The 24,820-nt window shown below is 46.9% G+C and overlaps 3 protein-coding genes across 4 annotated transcripts; 2 read left to right on the plus strand and 1 right to left on the minus strand.

The window, feature by feature from the left end:
- The first annotated feature begins 20 nt into the window (after positions 1-20).
- Positions 21-5,103, plus strand: lrrc39 (leucine rich repeat containing 39). 2 transcript variants are annotated; one of them, XM_013275060.3, is made up of 9 exons: positions 21-297; positions 514-744; positions 1,372-1,480; positions 1,554-1,710; positions 1,793-1,929; positions 2,151-2,296; positions 2,369-2,521; positions 2,603-2,784; positions 4,574-5,103. In XM_013275060.3, exons 2-9 carry the CDS (start codon positions 608-610, stop codon positions 4,609-4,611), a joined length of 1,059 nt encoding a protein of 352 aa, XP_013130514.2. In that variant the 5' UTR covers positions 21-297; positions 514-607; the 3' UTR covers positions 4,612-5,103. The 2 variants fall into 2 exon arrangements, 1 of the variants encoding a protein (XP_013130514.2); XR_002058187.2 differs by having other exon boundaries at positions 24-297; positions 2,603-2,923; positions 4,574-4,968.
- Positions 4,300-12,887, minus strand: trmt13 (tRNA methyltransferase 13 homolog). The gene is made up of 11 exons (XM_025902649.1): positions 12,746-12,887; positions 11,074-11,126; positions 10,905-10,971; positions 10,734-10,793; positions 10,273-10,342; positions 7,352-7,458; positions 7,057-7,242; positions 6,673-6,745; positions 6,523-6,597; positions 5,875-6,235; positions 4,300-5,156 (listed from the first exon to the last, which is right to left on the minus strand). Exons 1-11 carry the CDS (start codon positions 12,854-12,856, stop codon positions 4,973-4,975), a joined length of 1,347 nt encoding a protein of 448 aa, XP_025758434.1. The 5' UTR covers positions 12,857-12,887; the 3' UTR covers positions 4,300-4,972.
- Positions 12,835-23,669, plus strand: map1sa (microtubule-associated protein 1Sa). Its single transcript, XM_013275063.3, has 8 exons — positions 12,835-12,972; positions 13,369-13,580; positions 14,643-14,744; positions 16,858-16,940; positions 17,113-17,253; positions 17,342-20,507; positions 20,703-20,926; positions 21,003-23,669. The coding sequence occupies exons 2-8, from the start codon at positions 13,427-13,429 to the stop codon at positions 21,156-21,158; spliced, it is 4,026 nt and encodes a 1,341-aa protein (XP_013130517.1). The 5' UTR covers positions 12,835-12,972; positions 13,369-13,426; the 3' UTR covers positions 21,159-23,669.
- Positions 23,670-24,820: the final 1,151 nt, after the last annotated feature.

The following is a 24,820-nucleotide window of genomic DNA, read 5'->3' on the forward strand; positions in this document are numbered from 1 at the left end:
AGAGAGAGAGACAAAGAGAGAGAAAAAGAGTGAGTGAATGTGAGCCTGTGTAGGGGTGGGGGTAACCCTCAGTAACCTGTACCTCTGGTCCCGATCAGCTGATGGTATTTTTAGTGTGGGTCTGGCAGTAACAGCGGGTCATATGACTGCGTGTCTGTGATGTGTCATGTGATGTGTCACCTGAAGGCTATAATTATCAAGGAGAGCCGAGGTCAGATTTCAGCAGACAGGACGCAGCATGGAGGAGAGCTGCAGCTTGGTCACACGGTGACGAGTAATATCCGTGTACTTCAACAGGTAATACTTCCCATATTGCTACAGTACTAATACTACTGTTGTACTAGTACTGCTCCTACTGCAGGACTGAAACAGAGAAGTTTCAGTAGCTGGAAACTGTCTCTGGTTGTTTTTTGTTTTTTTTGGTTTTTTCATGTTTGTGCTTCAAAGTGAATCTGATGGGTTTTTAAATTGAATTGATCTGAAACATGAAATGTAATTTCATGTCACTGTCAGTGTTGGGTTGGGGCTACAGCTCAGATTGGACATACAGGTTATCCTGTATGTCCACCTGCGTGCTGTGACATCACGAGGCTGACAGGAAGTGGTGATGATGGTGGGCGTGATGGTAGCATGCAGCTCGGTGAGCTCCATCAAAGCACTGTGGGAGACCAGGATCAGGAGGAAGAGGGAGGAGCAGGAGGAGGAGCACAAGAGGAGGCCCATGAGGGGCGGGGCCACAGGCAGGTCAGACCACACCCAGTCACTTGAGCACACTTTCTGTTGGTATACAGCGCTGGTTCAGTGAGAGCACCAGTGATGGTCAAAGTGGGGACCTCCAAAGGACGCTCTATGAACCTTATAAAAATTACCCATAAAAACTTTGAACTGGTTCATATTCAGTGTTGGGACCTCTAGTCCCACCAACTTCCTGTTTCTCTTGCAGTGTTTCTACCATAGAGTAAATGAAAATGCGGTGAACCTGAAAAAAGATGAGTCAGTTTCAGAGGGGGGATGAACCCAGTGATTATGTCCATCTTTTACATACAGTCTATGGTCTGGCTGAAAGCAGACCATAGACTATGTTGAATCTCTGCATCAGATTCAACATACAGTCTCTGCATCAGTCAAACTGTATCAGGACAGAATGTTTCAGCCAGCCAAGGAGAAGATGGAGGGAAACAAATTATTTAAAACAAAAAAGTGTAAAAATAAAGCCATAAAGATGAAACACATTAAATAGAAAAACATAGTGAACGAGAATCATGTCACAAGAAATAAAACTAAAGAATAAAGTTGGGGGAAAAAAAGGTAACTGAAGTGATGTCCCAAGTCAGACCGAAGAGGTTTCATCACTTGGTGATTTTGGTCCAGACTTGGAGTCGGGCTTTGGGAAGACCGGGCGGCGCTGGCCCGGCTAAAGCAGAAGCTGGAGACTGAGGACGGCCGGCTGGTCCTCCGGATCGAGCAGGAGGAGTGGAAGGTAACGCCCCCTTGCAGGAAGCACACTCAACTGTCACTTCGGCGCATTGTGAGCTCCCTGCTCTGGTTTCCAGGTTCTGCCGGGCTGCCTGATCCAGCTCAGTCAGGTCCAGGAGTGGCAGATCCACCGGACCGGACTACTGAAGATCCCTCACTTCATCTCCAGCTTCCAGAACCTTCTGGTGCTCGATCTGTCCCGGAATGGAGTCGCTGAGATCCCCAAACAGATCGGTGAGCTCACCTCGATTTAATCCGCCTGTGAGCCGCATTTTCTGGTTCTGTGTGCTGTGACCTCACCTGGTTTTGGTCTCAGGGAAGCTGACCCGGCTCAGAGAGCTGCTGCTGAGCTACAACAGAATCCCGTTTGTCCCGGCAGAGCTGAGCGGGTGTGAGAGCCTGGAGAGGCTGGAGCTGGCCATGAACCGGGACTTGAATGAGCTACCGGACCAGGTGAGTGCCTGAACCGTCTGCACACCTGGACCCGGCTGTACCAGGGGTGTTCATGAGCTGACTTCCTGTCTTCAGCTGTTAGAGGAAGCAGGAAGTGATTTACGAAAGCAAAGAACTCAGCAGACAGCTTCTGCTAAACCACCACTGCCTCTTTACCGTACACCTGAAACGTAGGGCTGGTTCAGTCTGAGCTCAGGTGTGCTCCTCTCTCTGACCTTCAGCTTGGGACGCTGTCGCGGCTGCAGCATGTTGATCTTTCCATGAACGACTTCAGCTGCCTGCCTGCCTGCCTGCTCGCCCTGCCGGCGCTCGAGTGGCTCGACATAGGAGGAAACCGCCTGCATCACTTACCTGAAGACATACACAGGTAGGAGCTGGGACATGGCCTAAGCGCCACCCCCTTTCTGTCAACAGCAAGTGATCATGTGTTTGTCCTCAGGATGGAGGCGCTACACACTCTGTGGCTGCAGAGGAACGAGCTGGAGAAGCTTCCGGAGAACATCGCCAGGATGAGGAGCCTGGACACGCTGGTGCTCAGCAGCAACAGGCTGAGAGACATCCCACCGCTCATGGAGGGCATGTCCAACCTCAGGTGAGTCCGGCCGTCCTCACACACATGCCCTCCGTCTGTCTGTCTGTCCTCACTCACTTCTTCTTCTCTTCCTTGGAGCAGGTTTGTGAACTTCCGGGATAACCCCCTGACTCTGGACGTGACGCTACCGAGCAATAAGGCAGTGGCTGAGGAGGAGGAGGAGGAAGATGACCGGGAGATGTTCGGGAAAGAGTTCATGCTCATGTACATCCAGGAGGCCCGAAAGAGAGCGTACGCCGTGCTCAACGTGCACTGCGTCAACCGTTAGTACTGAGCATGCTCACTGACCTGCGTGCGCTAACACGCTAACCTGTGTGTGTGCCAAGCATCTCATGGGGGCAGCGACCCTCAGCGGCGTCACCCAACAGGAAGCTAAACCCCGACTGACCCCTCTGACCTCAGGTTATTAAAGAGTGATGTCAAGAATAACCACTGTGTTGTTCCTGCCATTCGGCGCCATTTCAGGGTGATAACGTGGAAAAAAGTGACATTTCAGCATTTCACGTGACCGACGGCTCCTTAAACTACTAGAATAATACACTGGGCCGGCTCAGGATATGCATTTCCTGTTCCAGGAGTGGCGTTAATAAGCGTCATGAATGTGCGGTCACTTTCATATTTACATTTTCTAAGAGCTGAAATGTTCCTGCTTACTCTGTAAATCTATTTGAAGATGTGTTGGAATAATCACATCATACCACTTCACGTTTTTATGATTAAAAAGGAAGTTGAATAAATTTGACCTGTTTTTTGATTAAATTTACTCACTTCAGTTAACCATAAACATACAAAGAAAACATTTAATCTTGTTCACTATGAAAAAACCAGAGAACCCCGCCCTGTACCCAACAAAGTTTCATTAGATCGATCAGATGAAATGTCCCAATCATCCTTAATTCACCATTAAGAGAAATACATCAATTAAATACAAAAAAGAGCTTTAGAAGCTGGATGTATAATCCTGAAGATTTGATGGATTTCATGAAGTGATGTTTCTCACAGCTGTCTGCAGTTTAAACTGAAGGTGCTCACCTGTATCAGCTTTTGGGTTTGATACCAACAGCACAAATATAACTTTAAATTTACATAAATATTTGGGGCAGTATGAGGGCTCGGTGATTAGCACTGTTACTTGCGTGGATTCTCTGCGGGAACATCGGCTTCCTCCCATAGTACAAAGACATGCAGTTAGTGGGTTTAGGTTAATTGGAAACTCTAATTTGCCCATAGGTTTGAATGTGAACAGGTGTTCGTCTCTATGCGTTAGCTCTGCGACAGACTGGCCACCTGTCCAGGGCATACCCTGCCTCTTGCCTTATGTTAGCTGGGATAGGCTCCAGCCCTCTCACAACCCTGATAAGGATGGATGGATGGATAAATATTTGACGATAACTTCATATGTTCCTAGTTTTAAATTAGTTGTATCACTGCACAGCTGCAAAACCCAACCAGCCACTAAGCTTATTATTTCTACCCTTTACGTTTTTATATACATTTTATATAAAGCACAACATTAAAAAAAAAGTCAGTTCATTTTGAATTTAACATAATTAACAAAACATAGTTTTTTATAGTTTAGTTGCTGCCTGACATGACATAACTGGCCTTTTACTGTGAGAAACGATAACAAGCAGGACGTTTCATGCTTAAATCAGCCGTTATTACTCACATGTGAAGACCACACCAAGGTTTTTCAACATGTTTACACTGTGAGGGAAACTGTCCCAGAGGACCAATCAGGGGACCCTTTCAGAGGGATCTTCATAACAATTCAGGGACACGACACAAAGACTTTAATTATTTCAAGTGTTTTCATACAAAAATGTGGTGTAGAATATTCTAAGTTGGGCTTGTCTGGATTTCTAGAACTCAGATCACTGACTCACTTTAGGCTAAAATAATGGAGGCATACAGAATATATGGCCCGTGTTTATATCAAACCCTCATTTCTATCTTTGGGGCTGAAATGGCACCGTATACGAGGAACAACCTGACATCATTTGAATGTTTTGTTGGTTTCAGCTGACACGATTTTCTCTTTGAATGTTTCAGAGTCCGATGGCGAGTCCAATGACGAGTCCTCAGCGTGAAATATGGCACCACGTCTTTTTTTCTTCTTCTGAGCTTCTCCCTCATAAAGACACTTCCACAAAGCCATACTTGTGCTTTTATTTTGAAAGACTTTGCGTGGATGAGCGGGACGAGTCAAACTCCAGAAGTTTGTCCAGCTGTGAAATAATTCACGATTGTGCCATGTGACAGGCAGATTTTAGTGAGCATGCTCAGAGCGCCGCTTGTTGAAAGACTGCAAACGTTTTATGTACATGAGGAAAAAAAAAATCGCTTTAATACAAACAGGAAACACCTGAGCATGTTCAGTCAGACTTCCTGTAACTTAAAACTCAAAATTGCAGCTTACAATCAAACAGCAATGAGGTGATAATCAACCAATCAGGAGGAGTGGGGGGTGAGGGGTACGGCGGTCAGCAGGACATTCTCCAGCGTGACATCACTGCTGATGTAACGAGTCAGTTTGCTGCTGAATCCTTTCATCTGCAGGAAGTGACACCTGCCGTGGTCAATCAGCTGTTTGCATAGACGGCCGAGCTGCTCACGTTCAGACGCCGACAGAAACCTGTCACGCACATACGTGCACACACACACACACACACACACACACACACAGTGTATTAGTTCACTGTAAACATGCAGACAGCCCTGATTATTATACACTAGGAACGTTAAACTCTAGCCCCTCCTTCTCTTCCTATAGCCCCTCCTTCTCTTCCTGTAGACCCTCCTGCTCCGGAACTTGATCTTCATGTTCATCACTTGTGCACTGATGAGATCAGAGTGTGTGCAGTGTCAGTCCTCCTCCGTGTTTAGCCTGTGTGACACGCTGACATCAGCTCGTCACAGACCTTACACTGAATAGAGCTAATAAATATTTAGAAAAAGGATTTCCAGCTGCTTCATGAATCTAAGTATCACATGTGTGAGCTGAAATAAATCCACTCTCCTGTCCTTCACTTTGTCTCTGCAGCTGATTCTGAACATAAATCACTGACATACTGCTGACTTGTGCTGATTGGTTGGTTAAACCTCCTTAAAGCCCAGCACAAGCCACTGGATGTGGTCTTTGAAGGTGCTGATGTGAATCAGTAAAGAAGGATTATTCTTAACTGTGGATCATGCAAAGCTGCTCTAAAATAAAACCAGAGGAACGAAAACTTCTTCAAATCTTCATTGAGTAAATCTGATTTTCTTTTCTGAACTGCAGAAACTTTTTACTTCGGGCTGGGTCCATATAACCATCGGTTGACAGCTTTCAGGGTCAGAGGTCAAATATTTACCCATTCACAGCGTCCGTCTCTTCTGCTGGTTCGTGCTCTTCGCTATCTCCTCTCTGATTGGTCGGTCTGAGTCCACATGTGGCCCAGCTGGACATCCGACAGAAAGCAGAGAATTCCCGTGCCCCGAGTCCTCTCTGCAGAAAGAACTGTTGCCCGACGTAGTGACGCCACTCACAGCGATGGTGGCAGCACAGCGCCACTGTCAGGCCCAGCACTGGGCCAGGACCACAACCTGTTGGTACTGATCCAAGACCCCCTCCTGACCTTGGCTCAGATGGTTCTGATGGTCTGAGGCGTTTATGGGGCGGTTCTTTTTCCTCCGACTGTCCTGCAGTTTCCAGCAAACAGCGCAGAGCCAGATCTGAGAACAGAACCAGAACATGATGAGACTAGACAAGTACTACAGAAATGCTAGTTTCCAGGTGGATGTTGGTGTACTTCAGCTGAAGTTCTGAGAAAAACATAAGCTGAGCTCCAGGTTTTACCCTGCCAGGTAAAACCAAACCCATCATGCTCCAGCACAGGTGGAGGAGGTGGAGAGCAGGATGGAGCTTGCAGGAACCAGCGTAGAGCAGCGGTTACTGCGGAATTATAAGCCAGATGTTGCTTACCACCAATCAGAGCTGACAGTTTTTTGGCTGTTCTCACCTGTCGCCGCTCCACACAGGTGTTTACCAACTCCGACCAGAGGCAGTTTCTTCTCGCAGAGCAGAGGGACTTTACCTGAAAGCATCACAGAATCAGGTCAGGAGAGGTCAGAGGTCAGAGCACCACAGTGTCCAGATGTTCCTGTCTTACTCAGATCCAGATGCTGAATGTCCACCTGCAGCCTCTCAAACTGAACTCCAGCATCCTGATGTTTCCCGTCCACCTGCAACAGAACGCACCTGTTTCACTTATCGAATAATCAAACTGATCAGCTGCTCTCGGTCTTAATCACAGTCTGTACATAAAAGATGGACTTGGCACGGGGATGTCATCATCAGTGTGTGAGGTGTGAATCAGAGGAACGCCGACATGCGACAGCGATGCTTCCACTTTTAATTTCAAACCCAGAAATGAAAATATGGAAAGCAGCAGGTGAGCAGGCAGGGTTCTGAAGGTACTTGGGTTGTCAGGGTTTTGGAGTTTGGGTTTGGGTTTGAGTTTAGGGTGAAGTGGATTTCAGAATCAGGGCTGTACCTTGAACCGGGTGCTGCAGCGCTCCACCAGCAGCAGCTGCAGGTCCTCACAGGTCTTCGGGTGTTCGCAAGTCTTCAGGGCCTCGTGGATCCAGTGGGACAGCTTCCCTCGACCCGCTCCAAACTCCACGAAGCACCGCCCCCTTCCCAGCAGCCCCAGCTCCTCCAGGTGACCTAAGATGGAAGACTGAGGACACCCGGCAGGTCAGATGGGGATTAGTTTTACTTCTCAGTTTAATTCTTCACCATGGAAATGAGATGAATATAAAGACTAATGGTGCTGTCACCGAGTCTACCTGCTGCTTCAGGTGTTTGTGGGCAGAGTCTCCATTCTTTGGGTTGTGGAGCTCGTCGTGGAGGGCGGGGTGAGACTGGAGGCTGTCCTCCAGGTCGCACTGCAGTCCTACAACAACAGCAGGGACACCAGGAGAACAAATTTAGAGGATCATCATTTAGCCTGGAGAAATAGTTTGCTGCTTTATAAGAAAGCCCTCCGCAAAGCCAGAACATCTTACTATTCATCACTGATTGAAGAAAATAAGAACAACCCCAGGTTTCTCTTCAGCACTGTAGCCAGGCTGACAAAAAGTCAGAGCTCTACTGAGCCAACAATCCCTTTAACGTTAACTAGTAATGACTTCATGAACTTCTTCACAAATAAAATTTTTATCATTAGAGAAAAAATGACCAATAATCATCCCACAGATGTAATATTATCTACAGCTACTTTTAGTACCATCGATGTTAAGTTAGACTCTTTTTCTCCAATTGATCTTTCTGAGTTAACTTCAATAATTAATTCCTCCAAACCATCAACGTGTCTTTTAGACCCCATTCCTACAAAACTGCTCAAAGAAGTCCTGCCATTAATTAATTCTTCGATCTTAAATATGATCAACCTATCTCTAATAATCGGCTATGTACCACAGGCCTTCAAACTGGCAGTAGTTAAACCTTTACTTAAAAAGCCATCTCTAGACCCAGCTGTCTTAGCTAATTATAGGCCAATCTCCAACCTTCCTTTCATATCAAAAATCCTTGAAAGAGTAGTTGTCAAACAGCTAACAGATCATCTGCAGAGGAATGGCTTATTTGAAGAGTTTCAGTCAGGTTTCAGAGCTCATCACAGCACAGAAACAGCTTTAGTGAAGGTTACAAATGATCTTCTTATGGCCTCTGACAGTGGACTCATCTCTGTGCTTGTCCTGCTAGACCTCAGTGCTGCGTTCGATACTATTGACCATAATATTCTATTAGAGCGATTAGAACATGCTGTAGGTATTACAGGTACTGTACTGCAGTGGTTTGTATCATATCTATCTAATAGACTCCAATTTGTACATGTAAATGGAGAGTCCTCTTCACCCACTAAGGTCAATTATGGAGTTCCACAGGGTTCAGTGCTAGGACCAATTCTGTTTACATTATACATGCTTTCCTTAGGCAGCATCATTAGAAGACATAGCATAAATTTTCACTGCTATGCAGATGACACGCAGCTCTATCTATCCATGAAGCCAGGTAACACACACCAATTAGTTAAACTGCAGGAATGTCTTAAAGACATAAAGACCTGGATGGCCGCTAACTTTCTGCTTCTTAATTCAGATAAAACTGAGGTTATTGTACTCGGCCCTGAAAATCTTAGAAATATGGTATCTAACCAGATTCTTACTCTGGATGGCATTACCTTGGCCTCCAGTAATGCTGTGAGGAGTCATTTTTGACCAGGATATATCCTTCAACGCACATATTAAACAAATATGTAAGACTGCTTTCTTCCATTTGCGCAACATCTCTAAAATTAGAAATATCCTGTCTCAGAGTGACGCTGAAAAACTAGTTCATGCATTCATTACTTCCAGGCTGGACTACTGTAATTCTTTATTATCAGGATGTCCTAAAAACTCGCTGAAAAGTCTTCAGCTAATCCAAAATGCTGCAGCAAGAGTACTGACAGGGGCTAGAAGGAGAGAGAGCATATTTCTCCTGTTTTGGCTTCCCTTCATTGGCTTCCTGTTAAATCCAGAATTGAATTCAAAATCCTGCTCCTCACATACAAGGTCTTAAATAATCAGGCCCCATCTTATCTTAATGACCTTGTAGTACCATATCACCCTATTAGAGCACTTCGCTCTCGCTCTGCAGGCCTACTTGTTGTTCCTAGAGCATTTAAAAGTAGAATGGGAGGCAGAGCCTTCAGTTTTCAGGCCCCTCTTCTGTGGAACCAGCTTCCAGTTTGGATTCGGGAGACAGACACTATCTCTACTTTCAAGATTAGGCTTAAAACTTTCCTTTTTGCTAAAGCATATAGTTAGGGCTGGACCAGGTGACCCTGAATCCTCCCTTAGTTATGCTGCAATAGACGTAGGCTGCCGGGGATTCCCATGATGCATTGAGTTTTTCCTTTCCAGTCACCTTTCTCACTCACTATGTGTTAATAGACCTCTCTGCATCGAATCATATCTGTTATTAATCTCTGTCTCTCTTCCACAGCATGTCTTTATCCTGTTTTCCTTCTCTCACCCCAACCGGTCGCAGCAGATGGCCGCCCCTCCCTGAGCCTGGTTCTGCCGGAGGTTTCTTCCTGTTAAAAGGGAGTTTTTCCTTCCCACTGTTGCCAAAGTGCTTGCTCATAGGGGGTCATATGATTGTTGGGTTTTTCTCTGTATGTATTATTGTGCGATCTCCTGTACAATATAAAGCGCCTTGAGGCGACTCCTGTTGTGATTTGGCGCTATATAAATAAAATTGAATTGAATTGAATTGAATCTGCTGAGTTACAAAATGTCCAAAAACTTTTTAAGAGTCACACTTCACCCTAACCCAAATTAAACCCGAACTAAACCTGACCTGAACTGAAACTAAACCAAAGCTAAACCTGACCTGAACCAAAACTGACCTAATTTCAAACTAAATTTTAACCTGACTCTAAACCGACACTAGATCTAACCCCAAATAAATCAAAACTAAAGCTGATCTGAACCCAAACTAAAGCTGACGTAACCCTGACCTAAGCAAAAACTAAAACCAACCCTGAACTAAACTTAATTTACACCCAGTTTAAATATAAACTGAATCTAATCCCAATCCTAACCTACTCCGTGAAAAGACTGTCAGTTTTGTGATGTTTTGTGTCACTTCAGCCAAACTGAAGCAGTCGTGTGAGAGTGTGAGTACTTCAGCCATCACTGATCACCGGATCTCAGCAGCTCACCTTTGAACGCTGTCTTCAGTTTATCCACCAGAGTTTCCAACTCAGTCCTGCTGAGCTCAGACAGACTCACCTGAAACACATCACCATTATGATGTCACTGTCATGATGCCACCATCACCATCATCATTGTCTTGATCTCATGATCATGTGTGGTTATTAAAGTATTTACTTTGCTGGTTTGTGTGTAATGAAGAAGTGTGTGATCGTGTGTGTAGACGCTGCTGTCCATTCTCGGTGCTTCCTCTGCTGTGAAACAACTGTTTCCTGACAGTGTGTGTGTGAATCGAGCTGCTGTTGGTGTTTAAAGATCTGTGAATCAAAGTGTCTGCAGATCTTTTACTTTACCAGTTCTTCTTCGATCAATCAGCATTCGACCACAAAACACCAGCGTAAAACCATGAATCAACTTTCTGTAAGCTGAGACTCAGTGTTAAATAGCCACGGGGCAGGTGAGTCGTTACCTGTTGAAGCGTCTCATCTCCATCAGCTGATCCAGCGTTGATGTTTTCGACAAAGTAAACCTGCAGGAGATCAAACGTTCATCTCTGTGGAAACACTTGGATAAACACGCAGACACCGACCACCGCTCCTTAATCAATCGCTGATCAACTGATGGATCAATAGCGTCTCACCGGTTTGGCTTTCTCTCTGGAGTTGCATTTCTTCAAGTGTTTCTGGAGTTTGTCTTCACTCACGGTGCTGAAACACATAAGCAAGCAGAGTAGGATCAATAGGTACCAGTGATCAGCTTCCTGTCAGCCGATCAATGACCTGATTGATGACTGATGTGTTGTAACTCACTGTTTGGGGTCCAGAGGACAGACGATCCTCCTGCTGCCACCCCCATCCTCCTCCTGGAAACAGGAAACACATCACAGGCTCATGACATCACAGCTGATCTACATCATTGATCTTCTCAAACTCGCTGATATCTGCAGCTCCGGGTCAGTCTGCCTGCTCAGATGTGAGCTTAGATCGCCCCACTGATTTCTGAAATCTGGACGAACTCGTCATCGCTTCATGTACGCTCGTAGCTTTCCACAGTGAGTTTTTTTCAGGACGTTGTCCGGTGTGTACACAGCAAGTTCGGATCTGGAAAAATTCTGAAAAAAATGACTTCTTCTTCATCACTTCTATTGTTGCACAATGGGATCAAAGTCTTCTCCGTGGTATCGACCATTGTATTCTAGTACGGTGACAAGCCCAGTGCCAAATCCCCACAAAGACATCTGCAGCAGTGAGTCCAGAGCGCAGACTGAGCCGTGCTGTTAAACCTCATACAGAACCCCATTACCTCACAATCACGAGCACTGAGCTTGCAAATAATTTCATGCATCAGATTTCTTCATACAGCTTCAAATGTTCCAACTCTAGCAGCTACAAATGGTTTATCTGCACTGAGCCACTGCAGACTCTTCAGGCATAACCTTGTGATCGTCATCATGCCATTGTAAGCTATATGATTCCTATGGTACGTCTACACGTGTATCATATACACAGGTGTACAGTATAGTCTGAATAAAGAGATCTTCACTCTGTGTGTGCATGCATTACATTAATGTAGTGCACACGTCATCATCATCTGTGGTCTGATCTGTAATAAGATATCCGACCTCATTCCAGACAGTGAGATATTAACACTATATTGTATTCACTCCCCCATCCAAATCCCTGAATTCAGGTGTTCCATCACTTCCATGTCCACGGGTGTATAAAATCAGCATCTGGGCGTGCAGACTGCTTCTATACACATTTGTAAAGAATGGCTCGGTCTCGGGAGCTGAGTGAGCTCCAGCGTTGTGCTGTAATAGGAAGTGTCCTTGTGATATCCACAGCCAGCTGTTAGTGGGATTATAACCAAGTGGAAACGACTGGGAATGACACCAACTCAGCCATGAAGTGGTCGGCCATGCAAATCACAGAGCGGGCTCAGTGGATGCTGAGGATCATGGTGCACAGAGTTCACAGACTTTCTGCAGAGTCAACCTTTACAGACGTCCAAACTTCACGCCTTTAGAAAATCTTAAGAACAATGCGTGGAATGGGTTTCCATGGCAACCAGCTGCATCCAAGCCTTACATCACCAAACAAATAGCAAAGCATTGGACGCAGTGAAGCAAAGCACATGCCACTGGACTCTAGAGCCGTGTTCTCTGGAGTGTCCAATCACGCGTCTCCGATGGATGAGTCTAGGTTTGTGGTTGCCAGGACAACGCGACTTGTCTGACTGCACTGTGCCAAGCGTAAAGTTTGGTGGAGGGGCGATTATGGTGTCGGGTGTTTTCCAGGTGCCGTGCTCCAACCCTTAGTTCCAGTGAAAGGAACTCTTCATGCTTCAGCAGACCGACACACTTTGGACACTTTCATCTTTCCGACTTTGTGGGCATAGTTTGGGGATGGCTGCTTCCTGCTCCTGACCGGTCCACCTGGAGCCGGATCACACCTGAGCAAGTGATTGTGTCCGTGAACTCACCATGGTCGCGTGCTCCCCGCAGTACTTCCTGCCTTTTCCCGCCACCATCTTACAGAAACGCTTCTTCTTCTGCACGAAGAAACAGCAGTGGCCGGGCTCCGGGGCCGCCATGTTGTAGGACACGAAAGCAGCTGCCTTCAGGGGGCCGATGGAGTGTGGGAAATACCACCGACGAAGGAACACCACGTGGTTTACTGCGTAAAAACATGACGGCTGTCTAATGGATGGTATTCTTATAACTCACTGAAATGATTTTACTGTAGTTTTACCTGTATGGTTCTCGATTCCGTTTGTGTTTCTCAGCGTCAGCTTAAAGGACAACTTAAAATTACCAATCTGATGATCCAGCTCTTATAGCTTTTTTCACTAAAGTCCACAGTTAATTTTAATCCGCAGAAACGTGTCCTTATACTTTAAGAGTTTACTTTTTCTGAACAGGCTTCAGTTTGGTGAAGACTATTCGACGTTTTGATCTTTATTCTTTAGGTTTACGAAACTATATAACTCGTTTTTCCCGAGCTGCCCCTGAAAACACCTCTGATCTCTGATTGGACAGCTACATGGCTGTCCATTCTCATTGGCCGACTGATGTGCCATTTAAATCATTTTCCCTCCTCTGGCAGCGGCGGGGTGGGCCTGTGGCTGAGGATGCTGTGACGTCAGCGGTGGACAGTCCATGCCATGATGGCGGCGGAGCGGGGCGGCGGTCCCGGCTCTCCTCCCGGATCTCCTGCCGGCGCCTCCCGGACTGCGGCGGATCACTCGGTCCTAGTGGTGGTGGGAACGCTGCGGCCCGCGGAGCTGCTGGAGCGGGTACTGCGGCAAGTAGAAACAGGTGAGTTCTGGAAGTTCAGGAGAATAGAGCCGCGGGGCCGGAGGTCCCCACAGCCCTTCACAATAAAAGTCCGGGAGGCTGCTGTTGTTAGAATGAGCTGTGCCCGGTCCGAAGTTTTACAGACTTTATCGCTTTGAAGTTGATGCAGAGAAACTTTGAACATAGTTGTAAAGAGTAACTAATCTAGCTCCTCGTTTTATTTAACATTTATGAAACCTTTTCCGGTTCGGGTACAGCTGTTTAACGAGTGCAGTGTGCAGGTTTCTTTTTCGGGTCACTTTAGAGACTCTCAGAAACTGAGACTGACTCACACTGAGCTCTGTGACGAGGTCTAAGCTTATCCGGAAAAATGAAATGCCTACTACTGAGTCATTATTTTATTTTTTGAAAATGCGTCTCGCCGGAAGTGGGCAATTGTGTTTCTTAATTTTTCCGGACTTTCTGTAAAAGTAGGTTCACAGAGAACGAACAGAGCAACTGATCAGGAGGACAATTTGATATCTGATCAATATGATTAATACGATCTCTGATTCATCTGAAAGAGTTTTGCAGAAACACGCTGAGCTGATTCACTGTCTCACCTTCAGACTGATCACAGTCCACACACACACCTACACATACACTTGTCTCTCAGCCCGTTTATTACAGCTGTTTTATGATGCGTGTGCGTGTACAACCTCACTCTCTGTCCACTCGCACAAAAAGAGGAAGTTGTGTTACTAAATATCACTGACTTCCTGTTTGCAGAGGAAATGGTCTATCTGACAGTGATGTGTCGCTGATATCTGAGGTTTCACAGCCATAGCACGGCAACAACAAGCTGTATATGAAAGATGTAACCACGGTGATGTCACCCACTGCTTCGTGGACTCTGTACAGACTTAGTTACCTGCTAATTAGTGACAGCCAATCAAAATCCTCTAATTGCACTTATTAACTTATTAACTGGAGCTCAGATTTCCTGGACGGCCTGTTAGTACAGTAACCTCACAGCAGCCATGTTAGATAATGTCATTAAAATTAAAATGTTCAGCTCTTTGTTTGTTTCTTATTAATGTCCAGGTGTGCGCTGCTGGGCGGTGGATCTGGACGTCTCCGTTCTGGATCAACAGCTGAAGCTCTTTGTGTCGAGACATTCAGCCTTCCTGTCGGAAGAAGTGCGAGGTAAGCCTGTATTGGGATTGACTCGAGGAAAGGGGAGTGGTCAGACACTCGGGGTGGATTTGTACCCGGGCCTCTTAAGCCAGTGCCCTGTGGACCTCCATGTTTGATGTGTTCTCTGATGCTAAGCCTGGCGGCCTCGGAGGATTTTAAAATGCATGAAATGCTTTCGATCAGCAGAGGAAAGTCCCGCTGATGCCTTTATCAATAGCATCATTAATTTCTGTTCAGCAGGATGACGGCACACTGTGATGGGGTGTTTTAGATCAAATGGAAAGCGGTTTTGTCCTGTGACTTGTGCTCATGGCCACAAGCTGATGGCGTAAGGCAGCGCTTCTTTTTTTTGTAAACGTGACCTCTGACTGAGGCGGCAAGGACAGCTTTACAGAAACTGTCAGCAGCTCAGGACTCGTGGAGAACCGCGAGTCCTCAAATACGGCCGCTTGTGTCACATGACCTGGACTCTGAAAGAACATCACAAGGACTTTTAGATGTGTGCAGGATTGTGAGGGCGACCAAACACATGAAGGTTCGCACAAGTCTCAGACTGCGTGTGTGTGTTCCCCGAAACTCTGAAAGAAACCGTGCTTCATGTTTTCATTCCCGTTCCCTTTTAGCTGAAACATTAAAGCGGGAAAACCTCACCGTCAGCTCACAGGAAGCTCTGTAACGGGACAGTGATCAAACATTAGCTGCTGAGTTTAAATTATTCATGTACGGGGTGGGATGTGGGTCCATCTCAGGTCATAACAGTTTAAAAACACCTGACCGTCTCAGTCTGAGTGATGCGGTTTCAGGTGTGGCAGTTGTCAATTTCCTATGCAGACGTTCTTCCAGCTTCATTCACTGAAGGATCCGAGTGGAGTTTTCTTCAGAACGAGCATGTTTCTGTGGACGCTGGTTACAGAATGTTCCCCGTGTGTCGTCCTGAAACGATTGAGAACCAGCCAGACATCACCTGTGACTGGGAGATATCCTCGTCAGTGACAGGTCCTGCTAATGTGGATAAACAAAGATCCATCCATCCATTCTCTTCCTCCTATTCTTTTTTTGGGTTGCGGGGGCTGGGGCTGGAGCCTATCCCAGATGTCTTAGGGCAAGAGGCAGGGTACACCCTGAACAGGTGGCCAGTCTGTCATAGGGCTAACACATAGACACAGCTACGTGGACCTCAGAGTCTGTTTGAGATAACCTCAGATACAAAGTACTTCTGGTGACCTTACTGATGGGGTATCCAAACTGAGATCGCCGTCCACTGTGATGCGTGATGCTGAGCTTCCTGACACTCACCGTGACACAGAGATGATGAATATGAAGGCAAGGTGAGGGGCAGCTCTCTGTCGTGGAGTCCAGAGCAGAGCAGTGATGGGGAGGTTGAGAGTCGTCAAAATTCAGTGGTCATAATAATGATGAAGAATATGAACATCATCATTATCATCAGTTTTGAGGGTTTAAAGTGACATTTTATGACTTTGCTGTGTTTTCCTTTAATTTGACCCTCCCAATCTTAACACTGGGTCTAAACTGAGGAGTTGAAGGCTCCTCAAATTCTGCTCAGCTCCTCTGAGGCATTTCAGTGCATCTGAAGGAGTAACAGCTGATGGCCCAGGTGTTTACCCTCTGCCTCACCTAAGAGGAAAGTTGACCCGGGACAGGTCAGCGACTTGAAGGCAACGACCCGACAGGGTAAATCAGACTGTGGCACAGTTGATCCAACAGGACGAAGTGAAGTCATCAGTCTGCGGGCTTTAAACGGAGACAGATAATTGGTTGTTCCATTCAAACACAAACACAGTCAGCTGAGACTCTGCTGAGCCGCCCGAAGACATATGCACACACACACACACACACACGCACCCAGACAGACAGACAGACACACAAACACACACACACACAGACACGCATGCACACAGATGATGAGCTTTAGTTTCAATGGATATATTTTCAGTGGAACCTGGCAGGCAGTGTGGTGGGTGGACGTGGTCTTGAGAGATGTCCCGCCAATGAATGAGCAGCTGCAGCGCTCATGGAGAGAACAGGAGAGTGAGCAGGAATGACGGCAAACCTGAGGGAAGATCTCCCCCTGACACTCGTTTTTCCTGTTTGTGTGTTTCAGGTCAGCGGACTCTGCAGCACAGCGGGGATGTCCTGGACACGCAAGTCGTGGTGAATCCAGGCTCAGAGTTTGTTTCCTCAGAGGTGAGTCAGACGTGAACCTTTACAGATGTTTTCTCAGCTATTGGCAGGCCCTCGCGTACACGGAGATGAGCTCGTATATCTGAGAATACTTCCTGGCTCTGTTTGCTTGGTGTGTGTCTGAGTATGTTTTTATTTCCTCTGAGCTGCACCGATGATGCATTTCCTGTTTCAGGTGCGGCGGCTCGTCTGCAACCCATCGCGTCGCAAACTGCTGATTCTCGCCGGTCAGTATGTTGAGGGCAGCGGCGACATTGTACTGCAGAAAGGCTGCTTCTCCCTCAGCAACCTCATCCAGATTTTTTCTGATGAGGAGGTAAGCAACCTGTGTCTTTGTTGGTTTTGTTTACACAACATGTTTAAGTGCTTGCTGATGTTCGAGTTGCTTGACTCTGTGTCAACAGGTCGGTGAACTGCTGAGCTCGGCAGGCCCAGCGGTGAAGCCTAGCCTCACCCTCAGCTGTCCAGACTCCGGCCTTTGGAAGGAGCCTGGACTGGAAAAACACAATCTGCAAGACTTCATAAACATCCGGATCAACCCTCCCCCAGTCCTTCCTGAGATGGAGGGTTTGCAAGAGTTCATAGAGTACCTTTCGGAGTCTCTGGAGCCCGAGTCTCCCTTCGACCTACTGGAGCCCCCAAGCACCGTGGGCTTCCTGAAGCTGTCTCGACCCTGCTGCTACATCTTCCCTGGTGGGAGGGGTGACTCTGCCTTCTTCGCTGTTAATGGTTTTAATGTCTTGGTGAACGGTGGCTCTGACTCACGCTCCAGCTTTTGGAAACTGGTTCGACACTTGGACAGGATTGACGCTGTACTGTTGACACACATCGGCGTGGACAATCTGCCGGGCGTGAACAGTCTGCTGCTGAGGAAAGTTTCCGAGCAGGACGATGAGGCTGCCGGATCCCAGCCCGAAGAGGACTGGATGAAAAACCTCATCTCCCCTGAGATCGGGGTGGTTTTTCTCAATGTTCCCGACAGGCTGAAGTTCGTCCAGGAAGAGCCGAGCGAGCTGCGGAGCTGCGATCAGGCAGCGCTTGCTCTGCAGCACCTGCAGAGACTGGCAATCAGACCAGAACCCCTGAGCCGGCCTAACGGACCTAGCATAGAACCTGTGATCTTGTTCCAAAAGATGGGAGTTGGTCGTCTGGAGCTTTACACTCTGAATCCGGTCAGCGGTAGCAAAGAACTCGAAGCTTTGATGCAGACTTGGCCAAACAATGGATCGAATGTGAAGGGCTCAGATCTTCCACTGCCGTGCCTTGTTTCCATTTGTGCTTTGTTGGTCTGGCACCCGTCCAGCCCTCAGGAGAAAATCATCCGTGTGCTCTTCCCAGGGTGCACGCCTCAGACCAAAATACTGGATGGACTTGAGAAACTCAAACATCTGGATTTCCTGAAACTACCAGCAGTGTGTTTGAAGGACCTGGAAACATCCAAAATCGAAAAGCAGCCAAAACGAGCAGACAGTCGAGAAAGCCTTAAGTCCCAGTCTAAGGACTTCAGACCCAGTAGTGCCTTACAGAAAGACAAACTTGGACGAGTGGATGCCAAAAAACAAGAGATGAAAACCAAGCCTAGGGTAGCAGCTGACTCTGTACCTAAAGACAGAAAGGATGCCGAAGAAAAGCCCAAAACAAAGGAACCAGAGGCTAAATCGAAGCCAGCGAAATCTGCTGAAAAGCTCATTCCAAAGAAAGAGGTTTTAAAAGAAGAGAAGAAGGAAGTGAAGAAGAAAGACAAGAAGGAAGAGAGTGGAGAGAAAAAGAAAGAAGCAACAAAGAAAGAAATCCCAAGTATGAAGCCAAAGAAAGACCTCAAATCTGAACCAAAAAAAGACGTGAAGAGGGACGTGAAGAGCGATGAGAAGAAGGCAGCAAAGCCAGCCGTTAAAGAAGTGAAGAAAGCCATAAGTGCAGTTTCAACAGCAAGTGCAGAAATAAGAAAACCTTCTGGGAAGAGCAGCACTCTGAAGAAGGATGGGACTCTTGCAAGGAAAGATACTTTGAACAAAGGGATGAAAGGCAAACCGGTCTCAAAGGAGCAGGAGACCCAGAAGGAGGTGGCTCGCTCTAAGGTGTCCACACCTGAGGACATGACGGCTGAATTTGAAAGGCTTCGACTGGAAGATGAGAATGGGAACAGTAGTAAAAGTGCAAAGTCCAGGGGGTTGAATCCTGACGAAGTAAAGTCCAACGGGAACCCGACTTCCACAGTAGAGAGTCCAGAGAAGTTTCGCTGCTCGGAGACCGATCATGACATGGTCACTGCCTCCTCACTGGTCGCTAAAACTCCGAAAGGCGATCTTAGTGTGAACTTTGATCTCACCCAGACCGTGTATGAGCCAGTGGACAGATCCTTGAAAAACGGACCAGAAGTCTGCATGGAGGAAAAGACCCTGGAGCTGGTCTCTCCTGCAGATTCTGCCCCAAACAGTGCTGGACATACCCCTTTCTACCAGTCCCTCGAAGAGGACATTCGTGGCTTGGGCGAGGACAGTGGCCTTGAGGCAAGAGGGTCTAGTCTGGGCTTTGAGGACTACAATCAGGGAAGTTCATGTAGGACCTCTGACCTCAGCTCCCTGCCTGAAGGTCTGGAAAACTCCACATCCTCTCAAGATAAACAGTCCAGCCTTCTGACCCTCAGTCCTTTTAAGGACATCATGCCGGACTCCTCCCCAACCATGACCTCCATGCCGGCTGAGGTTGGCTCACCTCACTCTACGGAGGTCGATGAATCACTTTCAGTGTCTTTAGAGCAGGTTCTGCCCCCCCCTGCTGCCTCCCCCAAAGTCTGCACCAACGGCCACGTTATTGACTTGGACTCCAGTTCTGGGATGGCCTTGAGGTCAGCCCATAACGGGTCCTGTGGAAACAGATCAGAGGACCACATCCATGGGATGTCAGAGGTCATCTCGGATGTTCCTCATGACGTTGACCTCTGCTTGGTTTCCCCATGTGAGTTCCAGCATCCCAGAACCTCGGAGAACCATCAGCAGCATGTGAGCCCCGGCCTCGCCACGGGAACCTCTCCAGAAGTCTCTGATAACGACAACCACTCTCAGGATGCGAGCAGCAGTGACCACACCTCAGCCTACAGTCAGGAGACTCCGCCCACATCGGTAAGCGGCACCCTGCCCACCACCACTGATTCTGATATTCCCCCCAGCACAGAGGACTGTCCTTCCATCACAGCCGACATTGATTCTGAAGATGATTCCAGCGGCTTCTTTCCACCCACCCAACCACAGGAACATCCTACATCACACTTTACCCACAGGGCGGGGCAGCACGATCCACCGCCAGCGCCGGTCAAGGACCTCCCCCCTCTACCGCCGCAGCCTGGAGCCTGTATGGCTGACTCAGAGCCTGACAAGAAGAGCTCAGCCGGAAAGACCAAGAAACCGCTGCAGAGAATGTCGTCAGGGAGCACAGTGGCCCAGAATGGAAGGTCGAAGGTCGGCAGCTCCACAGGGTCCTTAAAGATGGCGTCCAGCCTCGATGCCAAGCCCTCATCCCGGAGTTCACTGGGTGGATCTAGAATTGGAGCTGCAAAACCTCCATCCTCAGGTATGCCTTCAGATTATAACCCACACAGTGACCTGCTGCATGAAGTCACTGAGGCTTAACTAGGAGATCAAAAAACATGGCCACTGATTTATTTTGCTTGTCACAAACTGCCTCACTCAGAGTTAAATAAAGACAGCAGATCATATCCCCCTGGTTTATGATCATGGTTCTTTTTGTTTCTTCTTTTGGATCCAGGTTCCAGAGCTTCGGGTTCCTCCGGGTCTGAGGGTTCTGCAGTCTACGTGGATCTGGCCTACCTGCCGTCTGGGACTGCCTCCTCCACTGTGGACTTGGACTTCTTCAGGCGCCTCCGCTCCTCATATTACATTGTGAGTGGAGACGACCCAGTGAAGGAGGCAGCGATGAAGAGCATCCTGGATGCACTGCTGGAGGGGAAGAGCAGCTGGCCGGACATCCAGGTTTGTGACGCCTTCTTCACCTTCCCATCTGCTCACGAGCTGCACTGCAATTGGTGTTTCTGTGGGCTTTTCTCAGGTGACGCTGATCCCAACATTCGATTCGCTGGCGATGCACCAGTGGTACCAGGAGACCCACGACAGGCAGCGGGAGCTGTCGGTCACCGTGCTGGGCAGCAACAGCACCGTCGCCATGCAGGAGGAGACCTTCCCCGCCTGCAAGGTCGAGTTCTGAGGTCGAAGCCCCACCCCCTCCCCTTTGCCACGGTTGCACCCAGACCAGCCTGATAAGGAGGCTGGCTGTGAGCACGCTCAGTTAGAAACACTTTCTCTCACCTGTGTGACAACATTTTCTCACCTTCTGGATCAGCACCTTCATCTCACCTAAGAGCAAACATTAGCATGTAGCATGACAGAAAGTTGAAAAACCGTGTGACAAGTAAACACAATGGCTTGGGCGAGGCACGGAGGTTAAAATGAATCAGTGTTTTATAAAGAAGCGAACGACAAGAAAGATTTTTATCAAAGGAGCGTGACGCTGGCATGATGTGTCTGTTCAGTTAGGTTGTGTCAGTGTCTTATGATTAACTATTCTCTGTTTAGCCCCTCCCCCCACTTGCCTCTTCATTTTAAGCTTATCTCGAGGTTCTCCTGCAGCGTGGAGGAGACCGACCCGACAATAACTCGCTGTTTTCAGAGCCGCCAATTAGATTTTTACCTCACAGGAAGCACGCTAGGTGGGGTTTATCTCTAAACTCGTGAGCTTACAAACGAAGACATTAAAAGACCACAGGACTAACGAATCAATCAGACAATCTGCTCTCCTTTTCTGTGAGGTAATCTTCCTGTTTTTGCAAATGGAGTCTTGCACAGAGTCACAGCTCCAGGTAAAGCAGTGAAAACTTTGTAAATATAAGAGCTACGTGAACACACTGAAAACTAGGCGATTTAGGGGGCGTGGCATATAGGGGCAGGTAAAACGGCGACTGGATCAGAAGCTTGTACACTCCAGACAAAATGAACCGGTAAATAAGACCATGAGCCTCTCAGAACGACAAGAAGTTTGTGGTTACTAACACCATCATTATCATCGCCATCGGGGTGACTTCACTGTCTCTCTGAAGTGTGCTCATTAAGGCCCGTTAAGCAGTCCGGTGTGATGGTGGACACGGGTCAGTCAGAGAACATTTGAAGATTCAAGCACGAGGTTGATTCTGTCAGCGCGCAAGAGAGAGCGAGAGTGTGAGGCTGTGACGGATATCCGGCATAACGTCAACGTTCAGGTGACATCAGTAAGGCTGATGTCATTAAAGCGCCTAAGGGTGACTGATGTGATTTGGTGCTATATAAATGAAACTGTATTAACTTAAGCTCCACCTCCTGGTCACCGTCGGCATCATCGGGGTAACGAACAGTAATCAAACTCGGGTCACGGACACTGAAGTCACCCTCAAATAGTATCTCACATTAAACAAACAGCCTTTTTTTTATTGTAGTTCAGCTGTAATCAGCTGTCCACATCTCTGATTGGGTCTGTCTGATGTTAGGATGAGAGTTGGTTAGCTTGTGGATGTGCTCCACTCCGTGACTCGTCTGACCTTTAACCTCAGCGGTGATTTAAGACAGACCTTGTGATGTCACCCGATTATCTCAGTGGGAACGTTCCTGTCCCTCAGTTACAGTAAAGCACACAGAGGTCACAGGACCGTGAGCGTGTGATTAAGTAGTGGCATTTCGTTCTCGATAATCTTCAGAAGATTGTCAGGGAAACCGGAGATGTAGTGTCTCTGGCTTTCCTGACGACGGTCGGTCAACTTCCTGTCCTGAAGGTTCTGGTCCGGTTCCATTTCCTGCTTTGACCTCAGCACAGATCTTCCCCCGTTCTTCCTTGGTGTGCTCCAAGTACTACACTACTCATGAGCCTTAGAAGACATGTCTCAATACAGTCTGTGATCAGTTTGACCTTTGACCCCCTTCCTCGGGTGTTTCTCCGACCGTGTAGAGAATTGTGGGTCAGACTGGTACCAGCTGATTGGCTGGCCTGCTGCAGTGCACTCTGGGAAGTGTAGTCCTTCGAGAACCAATGGATTTTCTCTCTGACTGATTTTTGAAAGTCAAAACATTTCATCGGTAATTTATTTATTTAATTTAACATTTTTACAAATAAATCCTCAAACGTGACGTTTGGTACGAGCTGCTTGCTGTCCATCTCTACCCAATCAGCATGGAGCTGATCGACCGTTAAAGGAGCAGTCCACTGTGTTCGTCCCACCCAGAGGAGCGACTGAAGAACAAACAGATGAAATTAAAATAAAATCCTTCTGATATTTTATCTTTACAGTGAACATTTAGCTTTTAACTTTTATTCGCAAAGCTTTAAATTTATCTTTTTTTACCCAGGAAGTGATTTTCAGCTTTTGTTTGTTTGTTTTCTTCAGATTTTCTTCTTTGTGCCTGCAGACAATTTTTTAATCCAACCAATCAATGAGCTGGAAATCATGAGAGCTGAAAAAAATGTACTGATAATCTCAGACACACACACACACACACACACACACACACACACACACACACACACACACACAGATCATTTGTGCATTGAAACACTAACTGCAATGATTGTCTTTCAAAATAAATGTCCCTTTCACACAGTGTATGCAGTGTTTTATTGTGAAAATCAGTGAAATTGATCTGAGTTTAAATCAATCACTGCTGACATTAAACTCAATTAAACTTAAGCTTTCTGTTAAAGAGCAACTCTCGTAAAAGTTTGATTGTGTGCCAGTGAGTTCACATCCACTCTGAAGTCATGGTCATTCCTTTATATTCACTTCAGTTTTATTCATTTAGCACCAATGACTGTAGAAAACTTGTAGAACTATGAGATGATAAGTTGTGTGTCTTTTTCATAATAGTGATGTGGTTGTATTTAACAAGTCACTGTAGACCCATCAGCAGATGGGCCGGAGCAGCCAGGCTACGAAAAAAGTGTAGGGAGGTGTGTTAACAGTCACGTCCAGCAGGTGTGTGATGCAGATGCTCTACCTCAAGTCACAACCGCACAGACTGGTTCCAAAAGTGCAACATGGCAGCTCCTTCAAGCAGGCTTCATTTTTGTACAATGGGAGGAAGTGCAGCCAGGTTCGCCATCTTTTCTATAGTCATTGATTAGCACCAATACACAGCTTCAAGCTGCTTAGAGGAACGATTGCACGATATCAACACCTGGCAACAGTGGGGACGAAGAAGTCCCTTTTAACAGGAAACGAGGCCCAGGGAGGGGAGCACAGAAATGAGGAGGAAAAGAGAGAAGATAAATTTAAAGATGCATCAGTGAGGATGGAGGAGAGGCAGCGAGTGCAAAAACAGGAAGTTGTTAGAAAGAAAGAAAGCAGGCCTGCATATTTGTTTAATATGTGCATAGAAAGATCTATCCTGGTCAGAAACAGCTCCAGGAGTCATATTTATCATATTTGGCCCTAAGATTTGTAGGGTCAAATATGATAAGCTTAGTTTTATCTGAGACCACTGGAAAAAAGTGGGCGGGGGGCTTTTGTATTTTTCATTTTATTATTTAAGAATTGTGAAAAAGTTTTTTTTTTTTTTTTTTTAGCATTCCTAATCCTCTTTTGTAGAAATGAGAGGTGATCCAAGTCTTTAACCTAAGGCCCGAACTCTTTCATGGCATGCATTTTTAATTTCTCTTTGGTATTTGGGATGGGTTAGGACCTGATGAATGTAAAAACAAAGAATTATCTTTTTACCTGATTTTGCTCTGCAAATGTCCTCATATCCACATATGAGGACATTCGTTTTAAATTTCGATAGAACAGTAGCAGTATAATGTCCTCATAAGAAATATCAGGCCCTTGTGGAGCAAATTTTAGTATTGTGGTC

Source organism: Oreochromis niloticus, linkage group LG23 (genome assembly GCF_001858045.2).
Source record: "Oreochromis niloticus isolate F11D_XX linkage group LG23, O_niloticus_UMD_NMBU, whole genome shotgun sequence".
NCBI lineage: Eukaryota > Metazoa > Chordata > Actinopteri > Cichliformes > Cichlidae > Oreochromis > Oreochromis niloticus.

What these genes read in the sequence shown, in the direction of transcription:
- map1sa (XM_013275063.3), top strand. Translation starts at nt 13,427, where the DNA reads ATGATGGCGGCGGAGCGGGGCGGCGGTCCCGGCTCTCCTCCCGGATCT. An exon ending in CAGAGTTTGTTTCCTCAGAG is followed by an intron (nt 16,941 to 17,112) that starts GTGAGTCAGACG and finishes TTCCTGTTTCAG; the next exon opens with GTGCGGCGGCTCGTCTGCAA. An exon ending in GCAGCTGGCCGGACATCCAG is followed by an intron (nt 20,927 to 21,002) that starts GTTTGTGACGCC and finishes GGCTTTTCTCAG; the next exon opens with GTGACGCTGATCCCAACATT.
- trmt13 (XM_025902649.1), bottom strand. Translation starts at nt 12,856, where the DNA reads ATGGCGGCCCCGGAGCCCGGCCACTGCTGTTTCTTCGTGCAGAAGAAG. An exon ending in ACAAACACCTGAAGCAGCAG is followed by an intron (nt 7,243 to 7,351) that starts GTAGACTCGGTG and finishes GGGTGTCCTCAG; the next exon opens with TCTTCCATCTTAGGTCACCT. An exon ending in CCTGTGTGGAGCGGCGACAG is followed by an intron (nt 6,236 to 6,522) that starts GTGAGAACAGCC and finishes TTCTGTTCTCAG; the next exon opens with ATCTGGCTCTGCGCTGTTTG.
- lrrc39 (XM_013275060.3), top strand. Translation starts at nt 608, where the DNA reads ATGATGGTGGGCGTGATGGTAGCATGCAGCTCGGTGAGCTCCATCAAA. An exon ending in TTACCTGAAGACATACACAG is followed by an intron (nt 2,297 to 2,368) that starts GTAGGAGCTGGG and finishes GTTTGTCCTCAG; the next exon opens with GATGGAGGCGCTACACACTC. An exon ending in CAACGTGCACTGCGTCAACC is followed by an intron (nt 2,785 to 4,573) that starts GTTAGTACTGAG and finishes TGAATGTTTCAG; the next exon opens with AGTCCGATGGCGAGTCCAAT.